At 41.1% G+C, this 19,430-nt stretch overlaps 1 protein-coding gene across 1 annotated transcript in view; it reads right to left on the bottom strand.

Annotated features, from left to right (window-relative positions):
• The window catches only part of LRPAP1 (LDL receptor related protein associated protein 1), a 31,384-nt gene extending 12,216 nt beyond the window's left edge, over positions 1 to 19,168 (bottom strand). The window contains exons 1-4 of the mRNA XM_075857474.1: positions 18,913 to 19,168; positions 13,110 to 13,254; positions 9,781 to 9,905; positions 9,140 to 9,260 (exon numbers count right to left, since the gene is read on the bottom strand). Of these exons, the coding sequence (XP_075713589.1) occupies positions 9,140 to 9,260; positions 9,781 to 9,905; positions 13,110 to 13,254; positions 18,913 to 19,083 (562 nt within the window). The 5' untranslated portion in view covers positions 19,084 to 19,168. The remainder of the gene's footprint in view (positions 1 to 9,139; positions 9,261 to 9,780; positions 9,906 to 13,109; positions 13,255 to 18,912) is intronic.
• Between the last annotated feature and the right edge of the window lie 262 nt (positions 19,169 to 19,430).

Genomic DNA, 19,430 nt, shown 5'->3' on the forward strand with positions numbered 1-19,430 from the left:
GAGATTGTTTTCTCGTGACACATTGGGCTTCATGTTCGTGGTAAAATTTGGTCGATATATTCAGTGTTTATTGGTGAAAAATTGCAAAATGTAGAGAAAATTTTGAAAAAATTGCATTTTTCAGAATTTAAATGCATCTGCTTGTAAAACAGACGGTTATACCACCCAAAATAGTTACTAGTTCACATTTCCCATATGTCTACTTTAGATCGGCATCGTTTTTTGAACATTCTTTTATTTTTCTTGGACGTTACAAGGCTTAGAACATAAACAGCAATTTCTCATATTTTTAAGAAAATTTCAAAAGCCTTTTTTTTAAAGGTACCTCTTGAGTTCTGAAGTGGATTTGTGGGGCCTATGTATTAGAAACCCTGATAAAACACCCCATTTTAAAAACTAGACCCCTCAAAGTATTCAAAACAGCAGTTAGAAAGTTTTTTAACCCTTCAGGCATTTCACAGGAATTAAAGCAAAGTGGAGGTGAAATTTGCAAATTTCATTTTTCTTGCTGAATTTCAATTTTATTCATTTTTTTTCTGTAACACAGAAGGTTTTACCAGAGAAACACTACTAAATATGTATTGTCCAGATTCTGCAGTTTTTAGAAATGTCCCACATGTGGCCCTACTGCGCTCGTGGACTAAAACACAAGCCCTAGAAGCAAAGAAGCACCTAGTGCATTTTGAGTCCTCTTTTTTATTAGAATATATTTTAGGCAGCATGCCAGGTTTGAAGAGGTGTTGAGGTGTCAAAACAGTAGGAATCCCCCAATAGTGACCCCATTTTGGAAACTACACCCCTCAAGGAATTCATTTAGGGTTGTTGTTACCATTTTGACCGCACAGTTTTTTCACAGCACGTATTTGAATTGGGCTCTGAAATTAAAAAAATGTCATTTTTTCCAATAAAATGTCATTTGTGATCAAAATTTCTTATTTTCACAGGGAACAAAATACCCCATTTTGTTGCCCAATTTGTCGTTAGTGTGGCAATACCCCATTTGTGGTGATAAACTGCCGTTTGGGCCCATGGGAGGGCTCAGAAGGAAAGGAGCGCTATATGTTTGTTGGAGTCTAGATTTTGTTGGATTGGTTTTCGGGTGCCATGTCGCATTTGCAGAGCCTCAGAGGTATCAAAGCAATGGAAACCCACCAAAAGTGACCCCATTTTGGAAACTACACCCCTCAAGGAATTCATTTATGGGTAATGTGACCATTTAGACTCCATAGTTTCTTCACAGAACTTATTTGAATTGGGCTGGGAATTAAAAAAATATATATTTTTTCCAAGAATATGTCATTTTAGCTCGAAAATTCTTATTTTCACAAGAAATAAAATACTCCATTTTGTTGCCCAATTTGTCCTGAGTGCGGCAATTCCCCATTTGTGGTGATAAACTGCCGTTTGGTCCCATGGGAGGGCTCAGAAGGAAAGGAGCGCTGTGTGTTTGTTGGAGTACAGATTTTGCTGGATTGGTTTTCGGGTGCCATGTCGCATTTGCAGAGCCCCAGAGGTGTCAAAGCAATAGAAACCCACCACAAATGACCCCATTTTGGAAACTACACCCCTCAAGGAATTCATTTATGGGTGTTGACCATTTTGACCCCATAGTTTTTTCACAGAACTTATTTGAATTGGGCTGGGAATGAAAACAAAATTATTTTTTTCAAATAATATGTAGTTTTGGCTGAAAATGTCTTATTTTCACAAGAAAAAAAATACCCCATTCTGTTGCGCAATTTGTTCTGAGTGCCGCAATACCCCATTTGTTGTGATAAACTGCCGTTTGGGCCCATGGGAGGGCTCAGAAGGAAAGGACCACCATTTGGCCTACTGGGGATCTTCTAGTTCGAAGTCATGTATGCAGAAGCCCCTGAGGTACCAGTACAGTTGAAACCCGCAAGAAGTGACCCCGTTTTAAAAACTACACCCTTAAGGCATTCATCTAGAGGTGTAGTGAGCATTTTGACCGGAGACCTACACCCCATAAACTGTAATGTGGGTTCTCCCGGGTATGGCAATACCCTACATGTGGCTGTTATCAGCTGCCTGGGTACACAGCCGGGCTCAGAGGGGAAAGACGAGGGGGGATAAGCTGTGTGGAGTGCATCAGGGTAAGTAAAATTGGGGTAAATTATAAACCAAGGGATGTATGATAAATTTTAAAACACTTTCATACAGAGCTCTGGTTATTCGGGACACGTGTCACATTGATATATTGTGTCATCCCTTATCGCCCTCTTATAGCAGACTTTGCACCTCTTTTGACTTTTTCCCTTCTTGCCAGTTTGGGGAACTTCTCCTGGAAAGTGTTGCCCTGGTACGATGCGTGTGGGCCCGCTTCCAGAAGTACTGGGTGCCCCCCCTTCTTGGTCCCTAAAGATTAGGTTCTTGATAATCACCTCTTGAAATTCCAGGAAAGTTCCCGTCTGGCCTGCACATCGACGTAGCATGTACGCATTGTACAATGCCCTCTGTATGATGTGCCCGGCCAGCTTCTTATACCACACCGCATGGCGCTGTAGGGCTTCAGGGCTTGATCTTACAAGTCCATCCTTCCCATGTACCTATTGTAGTCCAGGATGCAGTCTGGTTTGGGGGTGGCCTTTCCTTCATATAGCCTAAATCTGTAGGTATACCCGGATGCACTCTCACAGCTTATACATCTTCACGCCATACCTTGCCCTCTTACCCGGCAGGTACTGGCGGAATTGAACCCTCCCTTTAAAATGTACCAGAGACTCATCAATAGAAATACACTTCTTGGGGGTGAATGCTTGGGAAAACCGGGCACTGGAACGGTCTAATAGGGGTCTCCGTTTATACACACGGTCAAAACTGGGGTCATCTCGGGGTGGGCACGGCTCATTATCAGTATAATGTAAGAAGCGAAGTATTGCCTCATTTATTTATTTTTTTAGGTTCCAGTTCAGTTCTGAAGTTGCTTTGAGGGGCCCATATATTAGAAACCCCTATGAAATACCCCATTTTAGAAACTAGACCCCTCAAAGTATTCACAACAGCATTTAGAAAGTTTATGAACCCTTTAGGTGTTTCACAAAAATTTAGAGCAAAGTAGAGGTGAAATTTACATTTTTTTTTTGTCAGAAAATGCTCTTTATACCATTTTTTTTATAACACAAAAGGATTTATCAGTGAAACGCAACTTAATACTTATTGCCCAGATTCTGCAGTTTTGCGAAATATGCCACATGTGGCCCTCGGGCGGTAATGGACTGAAGCGCCGGCCTCCGAAGCAAAGGACCACCTAGTGGATTTTGAAGCCTCTTTTTTATTAGGCACCATGTCCGGTTTGAAGAGGTCTTGTGGTGCCAAAACATTGGGAACCCCCCAAAAGTGACCCCAATTTGGAAACTAGACCCCTTGAGGAATCCATTGTAGTTTTCTTGGGGTGCATGCGGCTTTTTGATCAGTTTTTATTCTATTTTTAGGTGGCGTGGTGACTAAAAAACAGCAATTGTACGATTGTTTTTTTTTTCGTTTTTTTTTACAGCGTTCACCGTGCGCTATAAATGACATATTCACTTTATTCTGCGGGGCGATACGATTACGGCGATACCAGATGTTTATAGCTTTTTTTTATGTCTTATGGCGTTTGCACAATAAAATACGTTTTGTAAACAATCATTTACTTTTTGTGTTACCTTATTCTAAGAGCCAGAACTTTTTTATTTTTCAATCAATAAAGCCGTGCGATGACTTATTTTTTGCGTAACGAACTGTAGTTTCGATCAGTACCATTTTTAGGTACATGCGACTTTTTGATCTCTTTTTATTCCATTTTTTGGGAGGTGAAGTGACCAAAGAATTGTGATTGTGGTACGGTTTATTATTATTTTATTTTACGGCGTTCACCGTGCGGGATAAATAATGAAATAATTTTGTAGTTCAGGCCGTTACGGACGCGGCGATACCAATTATGTATAGTTTATTTGTTTTTTATATATTTTTATTAATAATAAAGGACTGATAAGGGAAAAAGGGGGATTTTTACTTTTAATACTTTTTAAACTTTTATTTTCTTATTTTTACACATCTTTTTTTAACTTTTTTTTTACTTTATTACTTTGTCCCACTAGGGGACATGAGGGCAGGAGGCCCTGATCGCTATTCTAATACACTGCACTACATGCGTAGTGCAGTGTATTAGAACTGTCAGCTACTCACTGACAGCAAGCATAGTGGGTCCTGACGTTGTCAGGACCCACTAGGCTTCCGTCTATGGCATAGCCGGACGCCATTGTTTGGTGTCCGGTTGCCATAGTCACCATCGCCGGCCGCTATCGCGTAGCAGGCCGGCGATGGCAGCTTAACCCCTAAAAAGCCGCGATCTCTATAGAACGCGGCTTTTAAGGGGTTAATCAGCGGGGACACAGCGATCGGTCCCCGCTGTAGGAGCTGTGACAGCTGCTGAAAAAGACAGCAGCGTCACAGCTCCTGTATGTGTCGGGAGGACGGCCGAAACGGCCGTTACTCCCGTGACGTACTATTACGGCATGGAGCGCGAACGATACAGCTGCCATGACGTAATAGTACGTCAAGGAGCGGGAAGGGGTTAAGGAAGGGGGTTTGGGAGTCCCAGAGGTAACGGCATATAACGTAGCAGCCATCCTAGACCAGTTAGGTTCGTTATGGAACTCCTCGGCTCCGTCACTTTGGGCCCAGTTGGAAAATGAGATGTTTCCCCGTTCCTCCATTCGTAATCTGATGGCCGCGACATATGTGGGGACAGATAGGTCTAAGGTGGTCTTGGTAACCACATCTGATGCACTGAAATGCTGGAAATTAGAGGTATGCGCAAATCGCTGGGTGTACTTATCTAATGATCATATACCATTGCAAGCGTTTCAACCTTTGGTCCCACATGTATTTTTGCAGACATGGGAATCGCTGGGTGTAACAGCTCTCTCAGATTTATATGAGGGAAAACACTTCAAATCCTTTGAGCAGTTGGTAAGGGAATATGACGTAAATAAATCCATGTTTTACCAGTATCTCCAGATACGTCATATGATACAAACTATAGCCATCCCAGCTCAACCCAAAATTCTTTCCCCATATCATAAATTCCTGTTTAAATGGCAAGGTCACAGTAAGGGTCTAGCTTGTAGTTATGATCTAATTTTGAAAAAACAGTCCTCAGGGAAGACAGCTCACATATTACGATGGGAACAGGAGATGGGTTCGACGTTTTCCATGGCACAATGGATGAAAGCTTCTAGTTGGATTACTCGTCACTCCAAATGTGTTAACCATATTGAACTCTCCCGTAAAATCCACATGAGATGGTACCTAACTCCTTCCAGATGTGCACACATATTCCAAGGCAGTTCTAATGGCTGCTGGAGAGGATGTGGTTCCCTGGGTTCCACGTTGCATATGTGGTGGTCCTGCCCTAGGGTGGGGGTACTGTGGAGGGAGGTATTTTGCCTCATTCTTGAAATTATAGGAGAACCTATGATGTTCTGCCCAGAATTAGCTATTTTAGACATTGGCTTGGAAGACATAATGGCGGAGCATCGGGTACTGATACACCATGTTTTCATTGCTGCTAGAATGGCAATAGCTAAGTCATGGAAATCAACTATCTCCCCTTCTTTATCGGAGGTGATAGGCAGGGTAAATATAGCATGTCATCATGAATCCATGCTTTTACAATCTCCCTCTGGGTATGCGAAGAATTCACGGTATTGGGAGCTTTGGGTAAATTCGAAGTATTACACTTAAGTGCAGAAAGATCGCTAGCAATATGACATATTTAATATTAACATTGGTTTGAAAATGGCATAGTGAAGTTCTTACGTTCTTTTGTTGTTGTTTTCTGGTTATGATTATGTATATCCTTCAATTACATATCACATGTATGTATTATTGTACGCAGGTCCATGTTCTGGGACCAAGGATGGTTTTCTTTATTGTTTGAAAAAAAGTTGTAAAATTTTTTTCAATAAAAAATTTATTGATTTCAAAAAAACAAAAAAAAAAAAAAAACTGAAGTGTGCATGGCCCCATTGAAATTAATGGGTTCAGGGTGCTATCGGTGACAAAAACGGATAGCACCCTGAAGGAAAAAACTGAAGTGTGCATGAGGCCTAAGAAAAAAAAAATTGAATTACAAAATATATATATAAAAAAAATTAAAAAAAAAAGAAGATTGAACCCACAGAGTTTGTGTTGACTTCTCGTGTTGCTCGTAAATGCCCGTTTGGCTATAAAATAAAGGTCAGTGAAGGTTGAGGATTACATTTGTGAAAGTCATTTGCTAGCAGCTTATACAAACCCTTTAAGACCTTCACTTTGTCATCATCACCTGCACCTCACCCTGAAAAGAGCAAGTATTACTTACTAAAATCCTTCAGCAAACATCAAGCAAAACACTACTCTTACTCTGAAGTTTTTACCGGCTGCCTCTGGCGCAATTTTTCTGATCTTTCCACTAAATCTTTATATCCGGTCTTTAATGGTTTCTGCTCTGACAAATCTCCAAGATTCTGTCCAATGCTTTATCTTAACAAACAAAAGCTACTCTGACACGTACGCGCTCAACCTGATTGGAATTGTATTTTAATGTAATCTTTCAATCTGAGAGCATGGACCGAGCAAGAGGATTAATTAAATGGTATATTCTGCAAGAATCACAAAAGGTGTCTGCATCAATAGCGGATGTGGATGAAACCGCAATGAGATTAAAACGTGCTCAAGGGGCTTTAACGTTGGCTGATCACAGCTTTTATCTTTGGGCCTTGTAAGCATGATTGACTAACAGGAGAGATATTCTCTGGACCTATAGATGTAATAGAGCCGAGGTTTCCTGTGTGCCGTACAAGAACTCACCGAGAAGATAACCGCCGGTCTCTGTTCTTCTTGCTCCGGCGGTGACGTGTCGAACGCTGGCCGCAGCAGTGACCTCAGTGGTGTCAACACGTCACCGCTCCGGCGGTGGAGCAGTAAGAGCAGAGACCGGCGGGGGACCCGGGAGGCGTCAGTACAGGAATTGTAGCAGGGGTTTGGTAAGGGGAGTATTACTTATTTTGTTATTTTATAGCAATAAAAGCTCTTTGTAAAAGAAGTGATGTGGCTGGACAACCCCTTTGAGTGCCAAATTGCGCTACATCAGTACTCGCAAGGTTTCTATACCCAGTAGATTAAGTGCAGTACATATTTTTGATGTAGTAACTATAGAAGTAGCCATGATATCTGTAAAACATTAGATCAGTGTACACATACAGTTTTTTTTTTACCATCTGCACAATTTTTCACATTTTATACCATCACTATAGAGCAATTGCATTGCCCATATAGGAAATTATAAGTAGATTACTAGTTACATGTTACAGAGTAAATGACAATGACCATCTGCAGTGAGGGGGAGAAAAAAAAGGCTGCAATTTGTTGTACAAGATATCCTTGGTTTTAACGGTTTTATTAAAAAAAAAAATATATAAAAAAAAAATAAAAAAAAAAAGGAAACAACTTTGGAATAACCGAACGTTTTGTTTTTGCAGCTGACCGATGTGTCTCCATGGTAACAGACTACAAGCACACCCTGTGTAGTCTGAGCCTGCAGTCATACTCTCTTCCATCTGTCCCCTACATCTTCTTTTATTTAACCTGTAAAAGGCCTATAATAAGCACATGCTCACCACCTTCGTATCTACAAGTATGTATTTATGAGCGCCAAGCAACTGCATCTCCAGGAGCTCAAAATATTGTTAAATAAGCTAGTAGATAGTAGAGGTAACAAGGAGGTTAAATCCAGCGCTTCGGTAGAGGTAAAATGGAAAAATTTTCCAAGTTTAATTTAATTTTCATTAAAAGTCCATTAGAGTATGGTCCTGGTGTGTAGATAGTGGGAAAATATGATCCTGTAAAGCCTACGCGTTTCGGACGATAGCGACGTCCTTAGACTTGGCTACAGCCAAGGATAGATGGAAGGGAGTATGACAGAGGCTCAGACTACACAGGGCTTGTTTGTAGTCTGTTACTATTGAGACACATAGGTGAAGAGCTGTATAAACAAAAGCATATGAGATTTTAATCAAGACTATTTGTAAAGTTGCTTCATTTTTTATTTCAGATACATTGAGGTAATAACACAAAATTAGTTGGTGATGTGTATATAGCCTTTAAATTAAAAGTTCCTAAGTAGTAAATTTAGCTAGGATTCTCATGATATCAGTGAGGAAGAGTAATAATTCACATAACATTTACCAAAAGAGATCACTAAACCAAGCGAAGAGACCTGAGCGAGCCTACAACCCCAGCTTAAATACCATGTCTACCAGCTGAACACATGATGCAAAATGTCATTAGAATTTTATGTTCTCACCGACCTCACTACTCAGATCTCTCCTACTTCTTTAAAGGCTATGTACACTTTGAATTAAAAAAAATAAAAAATTCCTTTCAATCAATGTGGTTTTAAGTACTTTTCGAATTGACTTTTATAATTTTTTTTCTTTTTTATGAATCAGCTTCTATGTATCCTGTATACATAGAAGCTGTATCGTTCTCTCTCTGCCAATCCGTCAGTTCAGCTGAACCGACGGCTCGGCTGAGAGAAGATCCAGTGTATCTCTGACACACAGTATTCACCCAATATCGTTCGCATCCAAGTTATGCACTTAGATGTGAACGATATTAGGTGGATCAACCCACTTTCATCCGAGAAGTCAGTTCACCTGAACTGACTGATTCGGCTGAGAAAGAACAATTCAGCTTCTATGTATACAGGATACATAGAAGATGTATAGTTAAAAAGTAAAACATTTTTTAATAACTGTCAAATAGAAAAGTGCTTAAAAACACAAAACACATTGATTTAATACACACACACACATATATATATATATATATATTATATAAAAAACGACATTCAAAAAGGTGAACACAGCCTTTAAGGAAAACATTATCACCAGAGGACTCAATCATTGTCAAAGTCACACTTGTTTATATTCCTCGAAGACACTCATTTCTAATTCCAATGCTTCTTACCACTATTATAATTTAAGTATTTAAACCTATGTGTAAAAATATCATATTACGGGGAGGACTGAATTTCAGACAACAAAGGGATTGTGAGAAAAGACATATCGCAGCATGCCGTAAAGGACCCTACCTTCAGTCCTGCTCACAGTGTCAAGCAATATGTTGTATTCATTGGTCTTCTCCTTGTGATGGAGGAACTCCCGCCACAAGTTGTCCAGCTCCTCTTCCGAAAATTTCCCAGATGCTTTCGCCTAGGAAATAAAGCACAAATTGTTATATTACAGCTCCCAGGCCTAAGGCATTGAAGAATTAGAGCACAATTTTAATGTCAGTAATAGGACCTTTAAAGGGAGTCGGTCACGTTGAACACAATGTCTGATCTGCAGGCAGCATGTTATAGAGAAGGAGAAGCTAAGCAGATTGGTATTTTATTTTTTGGGAAAAAAATTCAGCATAACTTGTAATTTATTGATTGAAATCCCTTCTATCTTTAAGGTTAGGAGTCCAGTGGGCGGAGAGACACAATGTTTGACAGTCTTGCTGTATAGTATAGCCGTCAATCAATGAGTAGGACCGCCCACTAGACTCATAAGCCCATTTCAATAAATAAATGACAAGTTATACTGATTATTTCCCATAAAACATATCAATCTGCTCAGCTCCTCCTGCTCTAGAACATTTCGCCCCTGCGGAAGAGACCACATGTTTAATGTGTCAGGTTCCCATTCACAGAGCCCCAGAGGGAGATGGTCATGAAGCTTCAGGCCTTACCTTGTTCCACAGCTTCTCTAAACGTGGATCATTTAACACATCGTTCTCCGTGCCATCTTTAATATAGTTATTGTCTTCTGTCTGTGTTTTCTTTTTGCCATCCAATCCATACTTGGCCAGTATTACTAAAAAAAACAAAAATAAAAATACGATACAAGATATTAGGAACTTGGATGACCCCCTCTTTTACATCCCACATCAAGGAAACAGGACAAGAAAGTTCAGGGGCAGATTATATTTTAACACTTTTGCTGCCACAACAAATTTCACACTTTTGACCTACACAAATAAACCTGACATATAATAAAAAGATTATATGATACACTCATAACCATATATGAAAGTCGACACCTGACATAATGTAAAAATTCCGCCCAGCAGTTTACACTCGTGGGCACTTTCATGAAATTTTGCATCAAGGCAGAACATTGGGTAAATAAATAAAAAGTTATGTTTGCGGATAAAAAAGTCTGAACCAAGCGGAGCCTGAGACGCACAACAAATAATAATAAAGGCTCAAGACACGTTCATACATCCTCACAGTGATGTACGGGCTCCGGCGTATGAAGATACACAGAGGCCAGCCGTAAGTCACTATCTAGAGGGGCAGGGGGAGGCGAGGAGAGCGCTCCCCTCACAAATACACCAAACTCATAACTAGGAGTCCGGGGTATTCTTTGATCACTCCTATTAGCCTAATGGCGCAATATTTTTCTGTGCCGATTTGGCGAATAGGACAGTGGACCTGTCCCTGTAGGAAGTTGTACTTATGGCAGCATAGTCTGATGACCGATTCACTAATCATAACTGTGCCATAATGAATCAGAGCTAAAAGGCAGCCAATCATCCGACACTGAAGAAAATGAACAGCAGGTAAAAATTACCCATACATAGTGACTTTCATTAAATATTTAAAAAAGGACCTGTCCTCTCTCCTGACATGTCTGTGTTAGTAAATAATTCTATTCCCCATGAAATAATTCTGGAACATATTTTCTTAAAACTCTGCATAGTGCCGTCCCTCTGTTATTCCTCCTGGAAATGTATGAATAAATTGAAAACTGGGTGTTAACATTTCCCCTTTCAAAGGGGCGTGTTCCTACACAGTCTCACTGTCAGCACTGATTGGACAGTGTCAATCTGTGTAGTGACACCCCCCCAACTGGTAACACCCAGTTGTCAATTTATTCATACATTTCAAGGAGGATTTCTAGGAGGAATAACAGACGAACGGTGCAAAAGAGTTGTAAGAATCGATGCTCCAGAAATTTTATTTCACGTGGAATACGAGTATTTACTAAAACAGACATGTCAGGAGAGGTGACCGGTCCTCTTTAAATCCTCCGCAATCCTTTTAATTATGCTAATATGGTCATGGTTTTATGAGGAAAAAGGCGTGGGATGTCACATCAATGTTTAGAGCAAACTAGAAATACAATAAAGAAATTACGCCATTTACATAAATAGTTTGCTTTTTATGTATTTTTTTTTCTAGAAGGCCGAGTTCACACGTTTTCACAGCGTATCCGCCCGTGCTCCGCATAGAATCCCGGGCGAAAAAAAACCACACCAAAACGTGGTGCAGTTTTTCACCCGGAATGTTCGCTAGGGAAAACTGCAGACCTAAGCCAGACTGCAAGCAGGCCGGCCTCCTGGGATAACGTTTCAACCCAGTAGACCACTGCAGCCTGTGATTCGCTGCAGCGGCAGTCATATGGGATGAAGGGTCATCCCAGGAGGCCGTCCCTCTGACGTCATCCAGACCGGCCTCCTGGGATGATGTTTCATCCTATGTGACCGCGCTACAGCCTGTGATTGGCTGCAGCGGTCACGTGGGAAGATTAGTCATCCCAGGAGGTCGACTGGAGGGAGGAACACAGGCTCCTGGGTAAGTAGGAGATTTATTTTTTTTCTGAGTTGCGTTTTCTGCGGCGGAATCGCTGTGAACCTGTCGCAAAAAAAAAAAAAAAGCAACAACTGCTATTTGTTGCAGGATTTATCTCCCCATTGAATTCAATGGGTAAAACCCGCAACAAATAAGCAGCGATTACACAAATACAATTGACATGCTGGAGGATTCAAATTCCACAGGTAAATGTCTGCGTGTTTTTTCCGCAGCGTGTGGATGTGATTTGTTTGATCTCATCCACTTTGCTGCTACTGTAATTGATGCAGATTTTCTGCAACAAATTCCGTTGCGGAAAATCTGCAGTATTTACGCAACATGTGAACTGACCCTAGGGAGTCCAGATCCACTTTAAAGCCCAATGTACTACATATTAACCCTCTGCAGATAAGTCATCCGACTGACCACTATAATGAAATGTGGTCAGGATTACTCATTAATACGATTTCCTATGGGAGCCCTGGACAGACCACAAGCACTGGAATTAAGAGGCAAGAGCAAATGAAATGATCCCGTAAAGTTCTGTGGATACATCGGAACCCCCCCACCCATTATCTATACATCCAACGTGCCTATAGACTATAATTAGCTAAGCCTCAACTGTATAGAAAAGAACGGCTGACAACACTTTTCAATAGAACTATGTACAGAAATAAAGTCCCCTTTTTCAGTGGGAGTCAATGGTAGAATTATGCAACTCTATTGGCAAAACCCAACAATGTAAAGTGTACTTATGGTGAACAATTTTTTGCATAAATCAGTGGTACATGGGATTTTAGGAGCCTGCGGATTGCTTTTCCCGCCTTCAGATGTCCATGGACCTCCACCTCCTGAACAAAAATAACCTGGCTGCAGTAATACATCAAATAGTAGGCAGCGAGGAGTAGGGGAGGGGGATGCAGCTGCAGGTTCTTTTTCCCTATGTTTCTGTTAGGCTTTAGGGGGAGCAGAAGTGGGTAATGTGATTGTCGTAGGCCACATTCAGATTTATTGTAGATTATTCAGTGTGGATTTTGCAAAAGTAGAGTACAAAGCAGGCAAATAGAGTTTTAAAGTCCCATTCACATGTAGCAGAATTTTTCCACTGTGGATTTAACGGAACGCTGTGGATTTTCAAATGCAATGCAAACCACGGCGAACCAAAAACTTGAGTAAAAATCCACATTTTAAAAATGTGGATTTATCAACAGATTCCTTGCAGATTTGCAGCAACAAATCTACCATGTCTAAAATTGCTGTGGACAGCGTTCTGGGACATGTGTGCAGAATAAAAACAAAACAAAAAACCTTAAAAAGTAATGACAGACATCACACCAGGAAGAGCCCGACGCTCATGTAAAAAAAGTAATACATCTACAGAAGCGTGAAAAAGCTTCAGGTCAGACGGCGGAGTCTTTCAGACTACAAAGCAATAAATAAATACCGTTCAGTGATCGTCGGAGTTTGGCCTCTTTTTCTCCATCGTCGTCTAGTCCTTCTGCTTTCAGCTTTTTCCAGTTCAGCTCGTCCTTCTCTTGTATTTTCAGATCACTGTGAAGTTCAGCTAATTTTACACCGGAAAGCTGAAGCTAAAAAGACACAAACAGCAAAAAGGGAGTTCATAGCGTGTTCACCATTAACCGGGAATAATCCAGTCAAGACTCAAGCCAAACTGAAGGAGAACGTGGGTGACGATCATATGAATGACCGTTTTCAAGTCAGTCCTAACAAAGCACCCATAGACTTCTATAGGAAACTACCATATCTCTGTACACTGTATTATGAGCTATTCACCACTAGAAGAAGAGTAGACACAACATTTTATATAAATGTTCTTATTATTCTTGGACGGCCTTCATGTGAAGGATCCGGAGGGTTGAATTTGGCGGTGGCTACCTGGTTTACACTAAGGTGTTGAGACCGAAGAAGAGCGCTGCCGATAAGGGGCTCAGAGTGCGTTCCCTTATAACCAATATCTTTGTGACACTGTCCATCAGAGTCACTATTAAGCTCTTTTATCCCTCGTTTTATTCATTTTGAGATCTAAGGAATCAAACATTTATGGCACATTGGATCACTGTGCTATTAACGTCATTTAGTGCGAAATACCCTTTTTATTTGCTAATTTGTTTTTGGACCATTTAGCTATCTGTTATATATTGGAACCTCCCTAAATATTTCAAAAGTTTAATAATCCACATTTGTGTCATATTTGGGGTCATGTATAAAAAGTTTAGTTTAGTAATGATGTGCCTGAATCTTTTTAAAGGGGTTCTCCGGTGACAGAAATGTTCATGGCCTATCCTCAGGATAGGCCATCAATATCTGATCTGTGGGGGTCCGACTTTCGGCACCCCTGCCGATCAGCTGTTTGAAGGGGCTGTGGCGCACCAGCGAGCCCAGCTACCCCTTCAATGCGTACGCAGCTCAACGCCATCACATTCGTATTACATCTTCCTCCTATTCACTTGAGTGAACCGCCGCTACAAATAGGTCAGCCTTTCCCAGAATTGAACAGCGTAGGCAATGAAAGGGAAGCAGCACCCGCCAGAGCGTTATGCCCCAACAAACAGCTGATCAGTGGGAGTGCCAGGAGTCGGACACCCACAGATCAGATATTTATGGTCTATTCTGTGGATACGCCATCAATTTTTGGGGGTCAGTGGTGTATTTGTTTTATTTCAAAACCCAGCAAACCCTAGGTATGGCATTTGTTTTCCATACACTTCTCTATAGGCCTTGTAAAACCGCAGGAAAAACGCACGTACAAAATGACACTAGATAAAAAAACACTTCTAAAAACATTATTTAAAATGCATGAAACTCATGGCATTTTTAGCATTTTTTCACTGCTCCAATGCATATAAAGTAAAAAAATAAAAATAAATACGAAGCGACTTTGCAAATAGTCTTGAATTAACAATTTCCTCCATGTCTCCATGGTAACAGACTACACACAATCCCTGTGTGTAGTCTGACTCTACGTGCTCTTCCACTTGCCCCGACTTCTACTGGTTGTAGAGTATCAAGAACAGCAGATAGATGGGGTGAATTAACACAGGACTGCAGGGTCAGACGAGTTTTGTTTATAGTATGTAACCATGTAGATCGGCAAAGGAGCTGTATACATAAAACGGTAGGATATTTTTAACCAAGATTATTTGCTAAATTGATTCATTTATCATGAATTAGAGAAATCAAAAATGGCAAAAGTGCACGTACCCTTTGTACTTATGAACATATTGCAGGTACAGTAGGCTCATTAATATGTTGCAACTCAAACTGGACCTACGCGATTACATACGAAGCTCGATACATGAACCCTGTTATTACGGAAGCCCCAAAAGGGTTAGGAAGTCGCAATTTCAGCCAAGAAAGGGAACGCAAGTCTTTATCTAAAAACACGCTTTTTTATATTAGTTTAAATCTACAAAAAAATAAAAAAAAAAATAATAACTTTCCACATGTTTATTTGGTATTGATTTTAAGTTACATTACATTTTCTTCTCCACTCACATCCAAAGCGTATAGCTTCTTGAAATCGGCCTAAAATGCATCTTTGCAGTCTGACATGTGACCTAACAACATTTTCTCAGTATCATCTGAGCTCCAACAATACACTGCTCTCTGGCAACAAACAAAATTCTGAACTTTTCTTTGGATGTAAATGGAGAAGAAAAACATAAAATGAATCAAAGTCAGTGCAAGAAAAGTAAAGAAATGGGTGCGTATAGTTACTGGACATTGTAACTAGATTTATAATGAGAACGGATGTAGATTTCTGTTCTACACTTGGGTTTTCTTGTCATACGATGAGCTCGTGATACGTCTTAGGGGGAGGTGAAGTTAATAACTGATCATTTATAGGGAGACAATCGCAAATCAGTAACTCAATAGTGAATCATTGTATCCTCTGAGTTTTACATTGACCTATACGTAGACATCATTATGTGAATTATTTGCTGGTATTAAAATCAGAGTGGTCAACGTATGGAGGGGGGGGGGGACCAGGATAAGTGAGGGGGGGGGGTCGCTTTTGGATGGGTTTTCTGTATATTATTATATACGGTATCAGGTAATATAATTAGAACAATCGTCTGTTTTGCTTCTTCACACCAGCAGAAATATTAAAACCTCCAGTATTTTTCTTCCTCAGGGGTCATTACTCCATCTCTATAGTACGAGCTCTGATCCTTCTGTACACTGAAAAATCTCCGTGGCCCAATCCTCCACTACAGCGCCTGACCCAAACAAAAAAGGGGTGTAGGGTAAGGTGCCCATACGAATTACATGAATAATCGGCCAAACCTGCTGATTTCAGTGGGACCGGCCGAACATCTAATGTATATAGGGGTGGTCTGACTCTTCCCTAACGGCAGATGTCGGAGGGGGAAAGAAGGATCGGGCATGTTGGATTTCAACAAGCCCAGTCTTTGTTCTCATGGGAGATAATAGGCCGAGCGTCTGACAGTGAATTATTCCCCTCTCCACATGGAGTACAGACTCAGCGTAGACAAGCATACACGAGTATGGGGGGGGAGGGGGTTTGAGCCGTTGTTAAGACTGTATTTTTAATTAAGCAAGAATTGCGTCAAAAACACTCCAAGTGGACGGTGTTTTTTTTTCCCTGTCTCCCATTGGTTTTAATGGAGGTTCAGAGGAGACCGCTCCAAGATAGGGCAGGACGCTTTTTTTCCGCGAGCGGACAAAAAAGCATCTGGCAAAAAGATTTGGGCCATTTTTTGGGCACTGATTCCGATGTGTGAACTGGGCCTAAGGTGTATGGCCCCCTTCAGGCTCTGGCCCATAAGTCTGACATATACGTTCTGTATACCAAAATAATCCTATATAAACATATCCTGTCACTTTCCCAGAAGACTCTATGGGACACACAAATGTATGCCAACTGAGTGTCCTATTATCATACATTGATACAAGTGTACGGCTGGATCCAACCACATGGCAAATGTTAGCACAGTATGTGTTTAGATCCATGTGTAGAAAAAAAAGGGGAGGACCTAAACTAAATGGACCCAAACCTACAAGACATGGTCACATATATGGACAGTAACGTCAGGTGTTCCTCCAGTCCCGGAGCCCCCAGCCAGAGCGCTACCAATACTCCGGCCGCGGAAGCCATGGTTAAAAGCCCCTGACATCACCGTAGATACATAAACAGTGACGTCAGGGGTTTCCCCAGGGCCAGAATCCCTGGGATGAGCGCTACATGATGCTCTTCTTGGGGACTCGGGCGAAGCGCCTCTAGGTTTACATTTAACGTATACCTCTGAGTGATGCCGTACAGTGACATCCGCCACACATAGGCTCCCATGTTTAAAAAAACATATACCGCGCGGTATACTTTTTTTGTGGGATCACTTGGGATGGAATAGCGTAGTCTACGTTATTCTATCCTCAAAAAAAAAAATCTGGTGAGCTAAGCAAAAAGGAGGGGGGTCTTGATATTGCGGCAGTAACATGGTCCCTTAAATTGGGATGTATTGTGGCGTTAGACACTGGCGTTATATATTGTAGACAGCATTGCCTGTAGTGTTTCTGTAGAAGATCAGTGGCACAAGCGGATAGAGCATGGGTGCAGAGCTGGCCTTGGGCGCTGTATTGTGGATCCGTGCCGAACTGAGCTGTAATACGACCACGTGCCCCGTCCTGTAAACGTCACGAGTGGAAGAAACTAAATAATCGGTCATTTCTGTAAAGTCCTATCATCTTCTCCTTCCACGTGACACTTTTAACTTGAACTCACATTCAACCGTCATTTCACCACAATGTATGGCTGGAGCGTCACAGGAAAAAATTAGAAAAGGTCATTTACGTAAAACTTCAGTTATGAGCCGAGGACATGTACGGTATTTTGGTGCGTAACAAACTATGCATTAAAAACGCTTCATTACGCTTCCCGCTCAAATCAATGGGAAAGCGCGCAGTTAGTACATACAATGCATTTTTTTTCCACCAGCATATTTTAAAAAAACACAGCATGTAAAAAAGAGGCGTCAGGTCAATTCTTTGACGCGTAGCACACGGTGAAAATGCCCCAAATATTCCCATAGCCAATGGGTCCTAATTGCGCAAAAAAAAAAAAAAAAAAAACACGCAAAAAGCGCACCTGCATCAAAAACCACGTGGAAAACGCCTGTATTTTAAAAAGCAGTTCACAAGAAACGCTGGCGTATTTGACACGTTTGTTTTTAGCGCAGTGTGAACGTGCCCTGACTTCCGACACGTGTCAATCAGACGCACATCCAGGAAGAGGGCAGAGTTTTATTTTTGTCCTTCAATAAATAGCTTTTGTGTTAGTTTAATCATTGTATAATTAAAAGTTTTGCAACTTTTAATATACTTTGTCTCAAGATCTTATTTTCAAAATCTCTGCTTGCTGTTAGTGAATTGAAACATTATTGTTTACATCCAGAGTCTGAAAACCCCTTAGGTATATTCACACGGTGCTGTCAAATCGTAATGAATTGCGGCAAAATGCTGTAAATTTTGCAAAACTGCAACATTTTGCTGTTATTTTTTGATAATTGTGGCAATAAATCCCAACCTGTGAATAGACCCGAATACTTCTCACAGCTGAGGGCTTGCTACAGTCTAGACAATCCTCTATGGGCTATATTTTACCTGCACTGATACATTGTAGCAAAGTATCAGGACAGGAGAGACATGTGCTGCTGATGATCCGCTTCGGATACAATTGTAGCAAACTCGCAGTATCAGCTCTGCACAGGATTTTAGTCTCTGGATGTAAAGCACTGTTCACACTGCCGTTTTTTCCTTTCCATCTGGGGTTTCGTTTTTGTTTTTTTAATAGTCCTATTCTTGCGGTAAAAATACAGGACCCCTGCCAGACCCCATAAAGGAAACTTCACATAAGGTTGATTTTTGATGCATTGTTTCGTTGAAAATCCACACCAATTGTGAAAATACCCTAATAAGTCACTGGGATCCGTCCATTATAGCTGCCGTGGCACCGCTATAAACAGAAACCATGACACTAATGTGAACAGAGCCTAAACCATATTGTCCATATTCACTGACAGCAAGCAGAAATCCGGAAGAGTTGAAACGCAAAAGATATTAGAAAGTTGCAGAACATTATACAATGACTATCCTGCCTGTCTTATAATGACTGTGATTATAATGTACACACACAAAGCATTGCACTACATTATTGAGCAATAACATGTACCCAGATCACATGACCTTCCCACATTCGCTTTACTCACTCTCTCAGCCTTCTCCCACACTTGATTCAGCCTCTGTATGCGGAACTCGGTGAGTTCCCCGTCTTCCCGGTTCTCATTCACATCGCGGGAATATTTTCCACCCACGGCCCGGACACCGAGCAGCTGCAGGGAGCACAGGAGCAGCAATATGCGGCACAACGGAGCAGACATGTCTACGGAGGAACAGGGAGAGCACAGGGACACCGCAGCCGCCACCGCTCAATGTTAGGCCCTGGAACACAGCTGTTGATTGGTCAACTTTTGACACGGAACACGAACTTGCTGCTCATTGGCTGGTCGCAAGCACGTGTAACCGCCTACCGTAGAACATTAACTCTATCAGTGCTGGAGCGCTCTGCTGCATTCTTTAGCATCATTCGCTGCGGGAGGATGATAAAGCTTCTAGTAAAATCCTGGAGATTCTGTATAATATTTCCATAACGTTATGAAAATGGGTGCAGGCAAAGGACCATGTTTATTTAAACTTTAAACTTGTCTTTGTTGCCCATAGCAACCAA

Source organism: Rhinoderma darwinii, chromosome 1 (genome assembly GCF_050947455.1).
Source record: "Rhinoderma darwinii isolate aRhiDar2 chromosome 1, aRhiDar2.hap1, whole genome shotgun sequence".
In the NCBI taxonomy this organism is placed as follows: domain Eukaryota; kingdom Metazoa; phylum Chordata; class Amphibia; order Anura; family Rhinodermatidae; genus Rhinoderma; species Rhinoderma darwinii.